This window comes from Agrilus planipennis, unplaced genomic scaffold, assembly GCF_000699045.2.
Source record: "Agrilus planipennis isolate EAB-ADULT unplaced genomic scaffold, Apla_2.0 scaffold39, whole genome shotgun sequence".
Lineage (NCBI taxonomy): Eukaryota > Metazoa > Arthropoda > Insecta > Coleoptera > Buprestidae > Agrilus > Agrilus planipennis.
The window spans coordinates 415,309-432,156 of record NW_020439074.1 but is presented as its reverse complement, the minus strand read 5'-3'; the positions used below and the strand labels follow the sequence as shown (position 1 = coordinate 432,156).

The following is a 16,848-nucleotide window of genomic DNA, read 5'->3' as shown; positions in this document are numbered from 1 at the left end:
ATTTTATAAAAGATTTTAAGAAATAGGTTACTTCAGGACAATTTTTAAGTCTTCAAAAAAAAAAAAGAAGCTTTCAATTAGACTATATTTTTTTGTGCATTCGATTGGAGGAGTTCAATTTTCTGAAACTTCTCTTTGAGATTTTAAAATAGAACAAAGTTTACATTAAGGTCCTTCGACAGGATTTTTGCCGTTATTATTGACAAGATTACATTAAGTTATTGATGTAATATATATTATATATCAATATATATCAATGTAATCAATAACTTATTAAAAACCTGCCCGTCTTGCAGTGCATTATTTTAATGTTCAATAGAATTTTATTAAATTAATCTTGTAGGATTAATAAACATTCTGTTGCCTAGTTTTTGGTGTTTATTTAACATTTCAATGAAACTTCAAACGAACGGGATCATATTCTTCATGTGGTTGTCATTTAATTTTTACATATTCTTCAACTTTGTTAACAACTTTAATTACTATTTGCTTTTAAGATTTCTAAAAATTAATAAGATGGTTTAGATGGGGACTGGGTTTCTTTTATAATTAGATTACTGTATCATATTTTTATCATAAAGCTGATTTTTCTGTTTAATGAAAAAATTACCACCAGCGCCAACGTTCTGGACTACTAAATATTTAATTAAACTTTTTGATCATATTACAGACAGAAAGTCGCTTTTATTCACCCATCTCCTTTTCTATCTTTCAAAAAAATTCTCAAATCTCAATTACTGAGATCAATAAAATTAAAGAAAGTGCATAATTTTGTTAAAATAGATTGAAATTGAATATTTCTAAATTGCCAACCACATAGCTGATTAAAAAGACTTAAATACTCAAACTTTTAAGATAAACTTAAAATTGCATTTATTATTACGTGTAAGCTACTCATTATAAAGAACGTGATCTAGGATTCTTAAGAAAATATCAATCGAGTGAAATTAAAAAATGTTGGATATTCGTCCAAGATTGTTCTTACTGGTGACTTTCTAAATAATCTATTAATAAATCTAATTCATTCAATTGCGATAAACTTAAAGTTTGAAATTTGGTTTAATACAGACCTTATATTTAACCAAGTTAATTAAATAGTAGCTTTGAATAGGTACAACTTAAATTTAAATGAGATACTGTTAAAGCTTTAGCAAAGCACACATTTATTTAAATACAAAAATAAGTGATCGTTGTGGATTGTTATTATAATGATTCTTTATCTAATTGATTAAACACACAACGGTAATCGTTGATGATGAAGTGCTTCCAAATCATTTTTTTGATAAGCCAACGAATGTGTATTAGTAGGAAAATTAATAAATGTGAAAACCACGACGAAATTTTTATAGATACTGAATACATTTAATATTTTGATTTCACACGAAAGCATCCCGAAGGTAACATCATACACTCCGGTTGTTGCTTTTGTTTTCTAAGAATTTGCTCTATGTTGATTATGATTAGTTTCTGATCCAAGTGGAACACTCTTTAAATAATTTCTTATCTGCAATTCACTTGGTTAAATATTACAATGAAGTAATGCTGCACCAAGACAAGTATCGAGTCGACTCATTAAAAATCAAAAATAAAATTAGAAGAGAATATCCAATTGTTTCGAATCACTAATATTTTTCTGCACATATTCTCCATAAAGGATTAACTTGCAAGAAGATAAATCCTGAAGAGCATATATCGCGTTGGCTTGCTGATAGTAATACGATCAATCACCACCGTTCACTTTCACTAAACGTCGAAAAAGCCACACTTACCAGAAAAATCATACCGTAACGACTCGACGTGCAGCTTTGAAACAACTAGTCAGATGAATTAGTTACCGATGTTTATATCTGGGACCGCTAAAAGAAAAAGCAGATGCAAATTAAAAACCTTTTTCTTATGTGGTCTGTTTAGCAGTTTCACGGCGCTTTTAGAAAGAAAATGATCCTAAAGACATGTTGGCTCAATGCTGACACACAAGAATTTTGACAATTTTTACATATCTGATGTTTGTCATTTTATTAGAGGTGGGAGAAATTATAAAGCCTAATTCCTACAATGTAATTCATTCAACGTAAAACAAGGTAACACCGTTTCTTTTGATTAGATGAAGTGGTGGTAGTGATGATCTGTTTAGCGAGGCCAAGGATTTCATTAAAGGTGGTCTGGATTTTCGTTGGTACCTTGACCTTAACTTGAATGTCTTTGAAAGGTTTATGATTGAAAGCTCATTTCGTTTAGTTTAGATTCATTAATCTAGATCACATTGAATGTGTATCTGAAAACTCTATATAACCTACATAATTCTAATTTAAACATCGTATAGATGCCATGGCACATCAGAACGAGTTCTACATCCAAGAACTGAAATAAATTGAAGATGTTTTACTATTCCATTATCATCTGTTAATGATAGGAAAGCCACTTGACTTCTTATTTAGAAATCATTCATGTGATGAGCTTTAAAGTAAGTAAAAGTGCTTCATTGATCTCCATTCCTTCATGAATGGAGATAATTTCTGATTACTGCTACCCATTCAAAGAAAGCAAACTTTGCATCATGTAAAAATAACATACAAAAGAATTGTTACGTGTACGAACTAAATTGACGTGATTCCTTAAATATTGGGCTAAATTCTCTATTACATCTGCGAAATACACTTTTGAAAGTCCCAGTTACACTCTCGATGATTTGATATTAGCACAATAAGAAAGTAAAAACTTTGCTCTTATAAAATACGACATTAAATGGGGCATATTGTAGGTATGAAAAGGTTTTTGCGAAAGTAAAATCTAAGGATACTGAAGAGTGTATGATTACACTACACATGCATAATCCTGAAAGGAATGTTCGTATTGTTGTTTGGTTCAACGAGTTTTTAATTCCACATCCAATCGACGCACTTGTTATACAAAAGCTTACTCCAATTAACAACATCTCTCTTGAATAGTTTCTTGAGACGTTTTTTACCAAAACGAATCTGGCTTTCTGCTAATATTTCTCTCATGTTACGATACAATAATGTGAATGTTCCTCAATATTATGCATTTGCTAATCAATTTTGCAATGCTCTGTGTTGTGTTACGCAAGAATGAGCTTATGGTTATTGTCTATAGGCAGAGTTCGTTCCCAATTAAGAAGTTAAAAAGACCTATACTTTAATAAATAATTCTTTTCAAGAAAAAAGGCAAGAAAAATAGAAGTTGTACAAAAATTGGTTTAGGATGTTTTGTTGATAGTTCACATGTCAACAACATCAGAGATTGGAAAGGAAATTGGAAATTGAAGTCAGAATACCACAAAACCTTCATATACTTAGGCTCTTCTGGATGCAAATTGTACTAGAAGATCCTACATTTGTGAACAGTAATTTAATCTTCTTCTATTTAGTCCTGCTCCTGCTTCTAATATTTCTCTAACTAGAACTCAATACTGACAAGATGTTCTATCAAACCGTCTCTCATTTTCTTTATTAAATTCCATGACTTTGATGTCTTTTTCAGGTCTTGCAAGTACATCAAGAAGACAAACAGAACATTAATAAAATCATTTAGGTGTTTTATTTGTAGATATTGAAGATTAAAGTAAAATAACAGCCGTTTGTGGCCTCAATGTAAGAATCATTCTGGAGACATCAACAGTATGTTAAGCGACGAACCCGAATTTCTATTTAAATTTAAAACCTGTTCGTACCTGACTAGGAGTGCCCGATTTTTCTCAATTTTTCTGGTCTAAAAGACTAGTAGTATAATTATATTATAATTTTTTTCTGGCATACGTTAATGGTTCTTATTTAAATAATGGATTGCTTAAGGTTAAGGATCTCCGCAACATGTTTGGGGGTTACTACTTCTAAGTTCTTAGACAGACGTCTATCGAAGCTACCAGGGGTGAATCGGATTTCAAAATTATTTAATCTTATCCCATCAATTATTCGATGAAAAAATAAAAGTTTATCTTCTAAATTTAGGAAGGGGGTGGACGACCAGTTACACTTAGTCTCATGTTTTCAGAAGTTGAAATACCTTTTATTGATTGCCATTTTAATTTTAAATTTAATTAAATTGTGACAAATTTTTTGCATAAACGTGAAAGTCGAATTGAAATTGTCGGTTTTGGGTTATTTTCATAGGTTTATTTTCTTCTTCAACGTACCTTGAACTTGTAGTTATTTACGCACGGGTCTAGTTAATTATCGGACGTAATTCGCTTATAATTAAACAACTAGACGACGGCTACGGGAAATTTCGATTAACTAGTATCTTCTTGGATTAAGCGGAATTTTCTTTGGTTTCCTCAAATTGATTATCGATGCCTCAGGTCACCTTTTGTCGCAAATAGGATTAGTACCGAACGCTTTATTGTATCTGCGTTTTTTGTTTTCACAATTTTAAATTATTATTGTTATATTCAGTAGCAATGCTCAGGAAAATTAAGAACACAATTAATTGCTCGAAAGTCTCCAGAACAGTGTTGGTTATTTTGTTATTTGTGTTCATTTATAAAAGATGAGTGAATAAAAAGTATTAACTATAGGTACGTTAATGACATTTAACATCTATAATTTTCTGGATAAAATTTCCTATAAGAAAAGTCCTACACATATTTTATTTAAAATGAAGCATTTTTGAGTTACGGTTGCAGGAATGTTATAACTTTTAGACACAGGTGGTCCCACGTAAATAACTGTTTTCATCATTTATTTTGTACGCGTCAAAAATGGATTCCTGTATGGTCGTTTTATACCACCATGAAGTAGAATATCATCATCATAAGGTCGGCAGTTCTAAGACAGGTTGGACACGCACCTCCCCCTTTCCTATTCTGAGCTAGTCTTCGCATTTCGCTAACACTAGAACATCCCACATCCTGAANTCTGCCTCTAATATGTCTTTGACTAGACTTTCATGCCTGAGAATGAGTCCTGCCAACCTATCTCGTCTATTTCTTATTGACTTCCATAGAATCCTCTGTTATCCTATTCTTTCTAATATCTCTTCATTTCTAACCTTCTCTATCCATAGTATCTATATAAGCCCAATTCTATAACTGCCTGTTGCTCTTTATACACACTAAGTATCATTCTTCTATCTCTACAACATATACTTACATTTTTAAGTATATTTAACATCTTGTCCCATTTAACATTGTCAAAATCTTTTTCTAAATCTACAAATTCTATATGTACGCACTTTTTCCTTTTTCTACCGTTTTCTCTGTTGTTGCTCGTAAAGACTCCCGCGTTCCTCTATTTCTTCTAAACCCAAATGGATTTTCCCCTAATAGTTCTTCCGCCTTTTTTTCATCCTCCTCTGTACAATTCTAGTTAAGATTTTTGACGTATGGGAAGTTAAGCTAATTGTTCTAAATGTCTCGCACCTATCCTAGGTAGATAGAGTATGTGGCTCATTAATTTTTTGCCTGGTTTCAAGGATTTCCATTCTCAAGCGAATCCCTGACGACTGGGACAATTTTACTTACCGTAAGACAGCATTCAGCATTCGTAACAGATTGATAAAGAGTATTTCTCGTTCCGTTTATCTTCTAAGAACAGTTGTTTCTGTATCGCAAACCACATTTACACCTTTCGTGTCGGTTAACACTTAAAATTCACGTAACATATTGATGGCATTGTTATTTTTGTCTCATTTGATCTTGATAACGTTCCGTTTGGTTCGTTGCTACCGGCGTGCGGTCCCTATCAATGCCCAAGTTTAACCCCTTTACACCTTTGAAAGGCGCCCCAGGCCTCCTTTGCTTCAGCACAAAACGTGACAGCACAATCTTGGGCTCGTTCTCGAATAAAAAATAATAAAGTCACACTATTTTAAACACCGAACATGACAAGGTAGACACGACGAAACACAAAACCGCTTTGTTTGCAAAAGATGACGAGAAAGATACGACCGATTTGGATCTTTAAAAAACAAAAAAAAACGTTATAGGAGTCGCATAGAAAAATTATCCTTTAATCGTTCTGATCGATAATGTGAAACGTTATTTATTGTTTTACCACACACCGAATCTTAGACAATTCGGGATACGTTTGTTATAAATTCCTTTCTCGAGTTTCAACGGGAGGTACTGTCAAATATTAAAGATTTTAGAACCAGAATAGAATATATCAAGGTTCAAGGACAAAAACGCATCTGTATAACCTTGTGAATGCCGTTTCTAAATTACCTTTATTATTATTTATAAAATTCTCAGATTTGGAATATAGCGAGTGCTTATCAATAATAGACAAATAAAACGTAATAGAAAAATTTCTTATCTTAAGCATATCCAATGATTACATTTTCCCAACTGTTTATGAATAGTAACCTAATCTGCTTCTATTTAGTCCTCCTCCTGCTTCTTATATATCTCTTACTGCCACTTTATGCCGACAAGGTGTCCTATCATCCTATCTCATCTTTTCTTTATTTTAATTTGGATTTTTTTCCACAACTTTCTTTGTTCTTCTCGTTTCTAACCTTTTCTATCCACGGTATTTTCACCAATATTGATGACTAAACTAAATTAAACAGTCATTTGTACTCATAACACAAAAATTATTCCGGAGATATCAACAGTACATTAAGCGACGAACCCGAATTTCTATTTAGATTTGAAACTTTTATTGAAAAGTTTTGCAGTAACAATTCACTTTGGTGCCTTTTTAGGGTCTTGCGAATACCTCAATAAGAAATAGAACATTAATAAAATCATTTAGGTATTTTATTTGTAGATATTAAAGATTAAAGTAAAATAATAGTCGTTTGTGGCCAAAATGTAAGAATGATTCTGGAGATATCAACAGTACTTTAAGCGACGAACCCGAATTTCTTTTTAAATTTGCAACTTTTACTGAAGAATTCGGCATTAACAATTTCCTCTCATGTCTTTGTAGGGTTTTGCAGATACTACAACAGGATAAACAGTACATTTATAAAATCATTTATGTAAGTATTTTATTTGTAGATATTGACGATTAAAGTAAAATAACAGCCGTTTGTGATCATAATGTAAAAATTTGCTATTTGCATACATTTCTTTAAAATACTTAAGAAACGAGGAAATACCGAACCTATGAACCATCAAATTCAGTGGCGCCCTTAGGAATGCTAGTATTCAACCTTTTCTGAACGTAAAGCTGAACCATTGAGAGGGGCCCCCTCACCTTCTCACTTAAAAACATCGAAATGCACAAGGGCTTGGTCAGTGGGAACACACCATTTACTTGAACTTTATATGTTTTTATTCTGTTTATTTGGTCGTCCACTGTATTGATTATGAAAATTATAGCCTGTAGTAGAACTTGAATGATTTACCTTAAGACAGAATAGCCATCACCTATGAAGTGCATCTATAGCCATTACAATCTGAGGATTCACGTTTCGTTGGTCTAGCAGTATCTATGTAAATTAATTACCTTTTGGTTCCTAGTCTACTAAAACCTTCAACTTTTTAGCAAGTCTTTTATTCTGATATTTTTTATCAGTCTGCTTCTGAAAACAAAATTCTTCAATGTTTAGCGAATACAGATTTTGAAATATTTATTTAAAATTATTCGTTCAAATTTCATTCGCGAATTTACAATGTTTTTGCTATATATGTGAAACGTAACCATGTTGTTACAAAATTATCGATTTTTGTTGCATTCAAATGCATAACATACCTACATATGTTTTTTGTTTATTCTAGTATTATGCAAACAAATGGGTACACGATCTCCACCATCATTCTAATGTAAATTTCTTGATTCGGTTGCTAAATTGTTATGGTTCATTACCATGGTATAATTCAAAGTTAGTATTTTTACAGAATTCGCGATCATTTCTTAAAATCAACAGAAATTTGGTAATTTTGATTTGGAAATGCATTGTTAATGAACTTTAAGTGGAGTAATGGAACGGAAGGCAACAATATGTTTATTTATTAAGTAATGAGTCCTCGAAATGTCTAAAATTTGACCTAATATTTTCTACATATTTTTGTCATGCATTGTAACTTGGAAATATGTTAGCAATTACTATTGAATAAGGCGGAGATATTCCAAAAACTGTCTTTGTATGAGTATATATCTGGTTCTTTTATTTTTTGAATGATTCAGGACTTAAACAGATTCCTTCAAAAAATTTAATCTTTAATATTCAAAATTTAACCAGTATTGAATTATTGGTATTTATTCAGTGGCTAAAATTAAATTTCTAGTATGAAAGATTTTTTGTCGGTTTTATTCTATGAAGAAATGTCGGTTAAAAATAGTTTGTGGTAAGGTGTTATCGTTGGCAAGCGGTTAATGAGTATATGCGATAGAATAAGTACATCTTAAGGTAATCCTGATAAGTATCATCATCGGTTAAGGATGCAAAAAGTTGATATTCATTAATGCGGATCACGCCAATCAACCATACACATACCCACCGTCAATTAGAATCAGCTTGCTCACCGACAGTAATTTTTGTTTGTTTCTTTGATTTTGCCTACCTATATAGGGCATAGACACACAGGATGCAGCTTGCCCTCGCTATTATTGATAATCGATAGACATAATAAAAACTCATAATCAATATTTTATTTTCATTAGAAAACTTTAAAAAGTTAATAAATTGAGTCTGATACAATTAAGAGTAGAAAGACACGCATTGAAACCTGACAGCACTTCATTATCATGAAACATTGTATCGTATTTTAACTGAATTGCATTGATTGACTTTTACGATTTACTACAGAGAGTAAAATATAGAGTTGCAGAAATTCATATAAAATAATTCGAAGTGGTCTGTATTCTGTCGAAACTGCCAGACGCGGATTGCGATTTCGATATTTTTGGATCTCATCAGCGCGTCGCAGGCATCTCCGACAAAACACAGACCAACTTTTACCTGCTGTCTTAACAGCGCGTTTTAGAAAATATCACAAGTGGCACGGTAAACGCCATCTGTAGTACGATGGTACATTTCAGGATTACGTATACTCGAACAAGGTCCATTTAAACACATGGATATCTACTTGCTGAAACGAATCCCGACGTAGCCAACCCCAACGTGTTAGGCACGTTACCATAAAAAAGGAACAATAGTTACTCAATAGTTGACCTGATCATGTCCTAATCCAGGTCTAAAGATCGTCGTCGATTGGAGTTGTTTCCTAACGTTTCGCTAGCAGGAGTAGCTAGCTTCTTCAGAGATTCTTCTATCTCCGTCGCTGGATGTGAATTGAGTCCTATAGACTCGAATCAGGACAACATCAGTTCATGAAAAGTGGATCAATAATTAATTTTTCAATTTCCAGAGTCCATAAATAAACATCACCTACATTTTGTACCCATTACGTAAATACATCTTAATTTAATTACTTTCCTGTTGTTCAAAACCTCCGCATACCTTTCAAGTAAAACACGTAACTTAAAAAGGAAAATTTTCCTTTTTGGAACACCATTTAAATCATCATCATCATGAGGTTGTCAGTCCTAAGACTGGTTGGACACGCACCTTCACCCTTTCCTATCCTGAGCTAATCTTCGCAATTCCCTAAAACTCTTAGAACATCCCACATTCTTAACTATTTGTGAACAGTAATCTAGTCTAGATCTACTTCTACTACTCTCAATTCCGGTTTATCTTCTAATATGTTTCTGACTAGCCCTTAATGTCTGGGAAGGTGTCCTACCTACTTATCTCGCCCATTCCTTATTGACTTTCATGGAGTTTTCTGTTCTCCTATTCTTTCTAATACCTCTTCATTTCTAACCTTCTCGACCGGCCATTTAAATACTTTACTAAAAGAACTTTCGTGTTTTCTTTGTGAGTTTAATTAATCCAAAATTGTTTTGTCATTTTACCAGCGGTTTCCAACTTTCTGAATTAAAAGATCTCATTGTATTTGTTAATTGTGACAACCGAATAAAAAGAAAATAAGTAAGAGTCACAACAGTTTTCGTGATCTAGGGCGGATTGCGGCGGGAAGAACGAAAACGCCATTTGTGGTGCATTGTAGACTGTGAATGTTGGCTTCTTTGGCGAAAAGGAATTCTTTACTACCTACTTACATTCACTTTCTCCTCAAAACTGATCTCGCCGGATCATGTAAAAACATACGATTATATGCTCACTTAATGAACGTTATCTTGTTATTTGAAAAAAACTTTATGCGGTTTCTATTCCATATAGGAGACAATTGCAAACATTGCCGCAAGTCAGTTTAATATAAATTATAAATGGCAAAAGCGGTTTTAATGCTATTTAAAGTGAAATTGTATTTTATGAAAAAGTAAGTGTCTATTCTGATGCGAAGTTCAATTGTCTTTACATCAACTTTGTGTAAGCAAACAGGTACAGTCAATCCCAAACATATAGATACTATTTGGAATACGAAATTTATTTCCCTGCAAGGTGAAAGATCAATTGGTTGAACTACGTAGTAGTCGAGGGAATGAAACTACTTTTGAGAAAATATTCAAATAGAAACATTTACGTAGGTATAGTCATTAAAGGGTTAATTAATGCTATAAACATATTAGGACTAAAAATGTAACAATTCTTTTGGATACTATAAGAAGTAACGTGTAAGAGGGATGAAGTAGCAATAGTTATTATTCAACCAAAATAAGCTCACTGTATTTATTATGATGACATGACATCATTATCAGGGACGTACTTAGGATGTTAAGCTATTATTTGTGGATGCCAAGGTGCAAATGTGTGCGCCTCATGAAGAAGGTTTCTCAAAAATATTTTCCATGATCTGTGACTCAAACACGGTCGCATAACGTAGATAAATTAATTTTGAATATGGGGATGACTTTTGGGGGGCCAATAGAAAATTAAAGAAAATTTTTACAAACTTTACCGTGTGTCATATCAAATGAAAGGGCTTGTTGTAAGGGTCTCATTTATATTCGAAACTACTGAACGTAAAATTAAAAAAAAAAACAAAGTAGTTCTTTACTTATAGATTACAGAAAAATTAATAAGAAGTCTTTGGACTGAATATAACGTGGTAAATTTTTCAACAAAACAATATTGTGCGTATAAGTTTACATTTGCAGTTTGTGTGTATGTTTTTTTCAACTACAATGTTAAGTTGGTTCTCGGGTTAGGGTTCTCTACGCTCGAATGAAAAACGGAACCCTCATAGGATCACTCGTGTGACTGTCTGTCCGCTTTTTTAAAGACAAATTCAAGCAGTAGCAATTTTTTCTCCAATTTATGTCGCAGTCATATTCTGACTTATTTTAAAAAAAAAAGTTAAATACGCTGTTGACTTCCGGACTCATTACAATAACATCCTTATTGGGAGTTAAGAAAAGAAAAAATATATAGAAAAATTACATGNAGAGTGTTCTGTTGCTCTTACAAATACAATTGGATAATAAAAGTCCTAACCGTTTCAATAGAATCATGAAAACCCCTTGCGGTAACCCACGTAATTGTATTATGTGTTTCATAAATTCATATTCAGGGTAGAATCAGATGTCACTACACCCCCACGGGCAGGCAAAACATCAACCAGTTCTAACGACAATATAATATACTGATTAGATTTGGGGTGGCCTTAACATATGTTTTTGTGCACTGGGTAAGCAATTGACAAAAGGTGTTTATGGACTATGTATAATAGGGAATGCTGCCTTTGGGGATTAAATCCGGAGGGTAATTTTCGAAGGCTTCTGTGTTAGGCAAAGTTTTTATCAAAACGAATTATTCAATGGTGTAGCGAGGACGAATAACTGTTAACGTTTATTCGAAAAAAGGATAAAGTTTTTGAAATTTGTGAATGCAGGATTGTCTTGACCCGTAATTTGTATTTATTAAGAATAATATTTCTCATTTTATTGTATAAAACAATTGTCCTTGTTAAAATTCATTCATAAGAACAGGTAAAAGTTATCAGATAATCGAATCATTTTATAATGAAACAATTTTACTTCAAACAATGTTAAACTAAAAGTGATTTACCCATAAATAAACAAACATGCTAATTTTACGTTTTTATAGTATTCAAAAGTGGCGTTACAGAGAATGACCACTTCGTCACAAAGAGTTGGTCATTATAAAGTAACACAAACTCAAACATAATGTCTACTTTGCATTGTTCCAATTAAAAAATAATGACTGTTATTAAATTACGTTATATTACTTTATAAGTATTAAACGTACTACTACTAGTGTATCTGTAGGGCTAGAAATCAAACACCACTAATTTAGGACAATAAAGGCCTGACATAAACCATCAATCAGTTGGACAATCAAATCTCTACTGTCTGCTAAGAAACAAAAATGCTTAAAGTATATAACCAGAATAAAATGAAGTTACAGTATATTTTAGGATCTTCATTAATCAAATTCACGAGTTATTTTATTTGTCTACTATATAATCATATAAGGGGTTGGCATTATCTTTGTGACTTAACAATCGACTGCTTATCATAAATAAAGTAACGTTTAAATTTGCACTATGTAAAGAAGTTTAAAAAACTTTCAGTCTCTATCTGAGGATGACATCTTGCAATTCGAAACGCTTTTTTTTACTTGGAATTTTGTGTTTTATTTAGTTCAGTTTGAACAGTATGTCTAACCCCATGTTAATGCGTAACCTTATTTAGTTTATTAAACTACAATAATAAAAACATTCCCTTATAAGATTGTTGTGCACAAATTTTTCTATTTGCCTACAGAATAAATGTCTTAAAAGCTGAAACTTTTTGTCATACATACGAGAATTTCATGACTTTCAAAGAAAATAGTGTCGATAATTGTGTGATAATTAATTCTACACTATTATACTTTAAAATAAATGTAAATTAAAGCTGTAAGGGAAGCAAATAATACTAATAGGTATCACACCTTATTCCGTTCCGTGGGAGAATACGAAAGTTTTGAGCTGTCTTCTACGGACACCTGTGCATTCACTAATTTACCAACGATGTTTTGTACTCGGGTCCATCTAATATACCTTTGCGTGTTTATAACCGTGAGAATCCCCGAGAGCCATTTTTCGGACACGTGCTTTTCATTATAGTCCATTAGTCCTATTAATTAAAATAAAAAAGCAGGGAAGAATGATTAACGGATACGTCTAATCGTCATCACAATCTTTCGGATGTGAACCTATTTATCTATAGTTGGGTCGATCAGAATTGGCAAAGTCCGAAATAAATTATCTGTGAGAATGGACATACCTTCTTGCTTGTTTCCACTTGGGACTGTAGTCATTTGTTGCGTTTTGAACACGCCCTTGTTAAGGATGTTTGGGAGGTATGTCAAAAAGCTACGAGACAAATAAAAATTTGGAAGAACGTTCCTCATTTAATTCTAAAACTCCTGTAAAAATTACAAATCGATTCACTAAACCGTTGAAAAGTTATTGAAATTTTAAAAAATTGTAATTTTACACGTCATTTTATGGAGATTCGTTAACCGAACAGATTAAATTTATTTTTATTAACAGAAAAAAAGCTACCAGAAATTTCAAACTTTTATAATAANTTTTATCGACTGCATGTCTCGTCGGATGCTTTTCACTTATTTATGCGATTACCGAACATTCCTGATTATTTCCGAAAACTTCTTGTGCGTTCCTTTTGACCCAATTACTTTGTGTGTATCGTGTTTCCTTAATATGATGAATCTCTACTGTCTGCTAAGAAACAAAAATGCTTAAAGTATATAACCAGAATAAAATGAAGTTACAATATATTTTAGGATCTTCATTAATCTAATTCATGAGTTATAACACCACCTACAGTATACTTACGAAACGGTTGTCGAAGTAGATTAATTGCTTAACAATATTTTGCTACTACATAATATCTACAATATATTGTATCGTATGCCTGCAGCGGGACATAAGAATACGTTTTATTTCTCATTATCTCAAACCGATAGTCTGTTATACAAGTGCAACTTCTCTTGTGTTAAAGCAGCTGCAAGTTGCATCCTACGTGGTCGCTTGCTTTTAAAACGCTGTTAAATAGAAGTACTTAATTAAGACGCGCGTTGCTTTATTTATTGTGTTTGTCGTAGTAATTTGCTGGCCTGCAAGCACAAAAAGAAGTTCGTAGTTTTTTCTATGCTTATTATCTTACTAATAGCGATTCGAGATCCGTTCTATTGACTTACTTAATACTGGTAAGGTATTCACGCAGAATTAATTGCCTTATCATAAATGACGGTCAGTAATCGGCTCGACTAAGTTATTTACTTTTCGAGATTTGAGGAATCGCGAATATAACATAAAACGAGGTTGTTACCATTCGATGCCTACGTTTCTTGCAATTTTTATGATTCCGATGGTAGAGGCAGGTGCATTTAAAATCAACCTTTTATAAAATCCCATCATATTACGTACACTTATTTTACTATTTAGACTTGTTGCGTACCGCAGTTGTCTCATTAAGTTTAATTGAATTTATTATTAAATAGACAAATGTGCTTCCAATTTCATATACTTACATGCCAGTATAAAAAGTTAGAAGCGTTTAATATGCGATGTTATAGGGAGATGTAAAACTTATAGTGGATACAAAAGATTATCAATGAAAGAGGGGGTACTTGGAAGGGATTGGTAAAGAGATGGTGATTATCTAGAATTGGGGCAAAATCGCTTCAAAAATTTTTTCATCAATTTCCGATCATTAGAATTAAAAATTAGAAAGTGGGGGAGACAGCTTTTTATGACTTCATAAATAAAAAAGAAAACATTTTTTGAATGAATGATAATTTTTCAAAATTCAAATCACAATTCTAAACTGTAGGTACGGCAAGAGATGGGAGAAGAGATCAGGGGCTAAAGGGGTGGGGGTGTTAAAAGTTATACAAGCATTGAATCTCTTTATCTCACCATTGCTACTGCATAAAATTCTTTTATTAATACTAACAGAAGAAATAGCTANGATAATTTTTCAAAATTCAAATCACAATTCTAAACTGTAGGTACGGCAAGAGATGGGAGAAGAGATCAGGGGCTAAAGGGGTGGGGGTGTTAAAAGTTATACAAGCTTTTAGTCTCCTTATCTCACGATTGTTATTACATAAAATTCTTTTATTAGTATTAAAAGAAGAAATAACTATACATCAACATATACCCTATGATCAATGCTGTAATAAAAAAATGTGTCTCCTCCGCCTCATACGTAATCATTGAACCCTCAGAAATGATCAAAAATCGATGAAAAACTTTTTGGAGTGACTTTGGTCTGGAACCCCAATTCTAAGAATTGTATGAAATTCCAGAAACCGATGAAAAAATTATTGGAGCGATTTTGGTCTGAAGTCCCAAATCTGGACAATTACCAAAGAGATAGAGGAGAAAAATAGGCGAGTAGGGTTGGTTAGGTTAGGTTAGATTAGGAATCAGTAACAGGAGTTAAAAGGGACAGAAGTAGGCTTAGGTTAGGCTACTGACAGCAAGATGCAGAATCTTGTTCGTTAGACTGCTTAGTGAATGCCAACTGTATAGAGAAAGTTGTATTCCAATGGATCAGAAATTCATATACTGCACCTATAATGATTAATTTCAACTTCAATAAATTCCATAATACATATCCTACCCCCAAGAGTGTTCTGTTGCTCTTACAAATACAATTGGATAATAAAAGTCCTAACCGTTTCAATAGAATCATGAAAACCCCTTGCGGTAACCCACGTAATTGTATTATGTGTTTCATAAATTCATATTCAGGGTAGAATCAGATGTCACTACACCCCCACGAGCAGGCAAAACATCAACCAGTTCTAACGACAATATAATATACTGATTAGATTTGGGGTGGCCTTAACATATGTTTTTGTGCACTGGGTAAGCAATTGACAAAAGGTGTTTATGGACTATGTATAATAGGGAATGCTGCCTTTGGGGATTAAATCCGGAGGGTAATTTTCGAAGGCTTCTGTGTTAGGCAAAGTTTTTATCAAAACGAATTATTCAATGGTGTAGCGAGGACGAATAACTGTTAACGTTTATTCGAAAAAAGGATAAAGTTTTTGAAATTTGTGAATGCAGGATTGTCTTGACCCGTAATTTGTATTTGTTAAGAATAATATTTCTCATTTTATTGTATAAAACAATTGTCTTTGTTAAAATTCATTCATAAGAACAGGTAAAAGTTATCAGATAATCGAATCATTTTATAATGAAACAATTTTACTTCAAACAATGTTAAACTAAAAGTGGTTTACCCATACATAAACAAACATGCTAATTTTACGTTTTTATAGTATTCAAAAGTGGCGTTACAGAGAATGACCACTTCGTCACAAAGAGTTGGTCATTATAAGTTAACTCAAACTCAAACGTAATGTCTACTTTGCATTGTTCCAATTAAAAAATAATGACTGTTATTAAATTACGTTATATTACTTTATAAGTATTAAACGTACTACTACTAGTGTATCTGTAGGGCAAGAAATCAAACACCACTAATTTAGGACAATAAAGGCCTGACATAAACCATCAATCAGTTTGACAATCAAACGATTATTAGGAACCCCTGCTAAATGGTGGGTTCCCACAAACACACGCTGATAGACGCGCACACTATGTTCACCAGTCCACTTTGATCTGAAAAGACACCCTCTATTGTTATCTAGAAAACAGTACAGATGATCTTAACGAGAGGAATATAACGTAACTTGGTTCACCCCAAATTTTTGCTTGTTTAATGTCTAACGGTATTATAACGAAAACGACTGCAGCTAGAATTGTTGATGTTAATGGAGAGGGACAACAACATTTTTTTTGAATAAATAATAATAAACTTCTTAACGACTAATGAATATGTAAATTTAGCAAATTAACATTTTAAATAAATTATTTTAATAACCAAAAGTATAAATAAAATAATTCGAAGTGGTCTGTATGTA

The 16,848-nt window shown here is 32.5% G+C and overlaps 1 protein-coding gene across 1 annotated transcript in view; it reads right to left on the bottom strand.

Annotated features, from left to right (window-relative positions):
• LOC108745000 (eukaryotic translation initiation factor 5B-like) overlaps positions 1 to 1,822 on the bottom strand; it is a 10,294-nt gene extending 8,472 nt beyond the window's left edge. The window contains exon 1 of the mRNA XM_018480999.1: positions 1,770 to 1,822. Coding sequence (XP_018336501.1) covers positions 1,770 to 1,781 — 12 coding nt within the window. The 5' untranslated portion in view covers positions 1,782 to 1,822. The remainder of the gene's footprint in view (positions 1 to 1,769) is intronic.
• Positions 1,823 to 16,848: the final 15,026 nt, after the last annotated feature.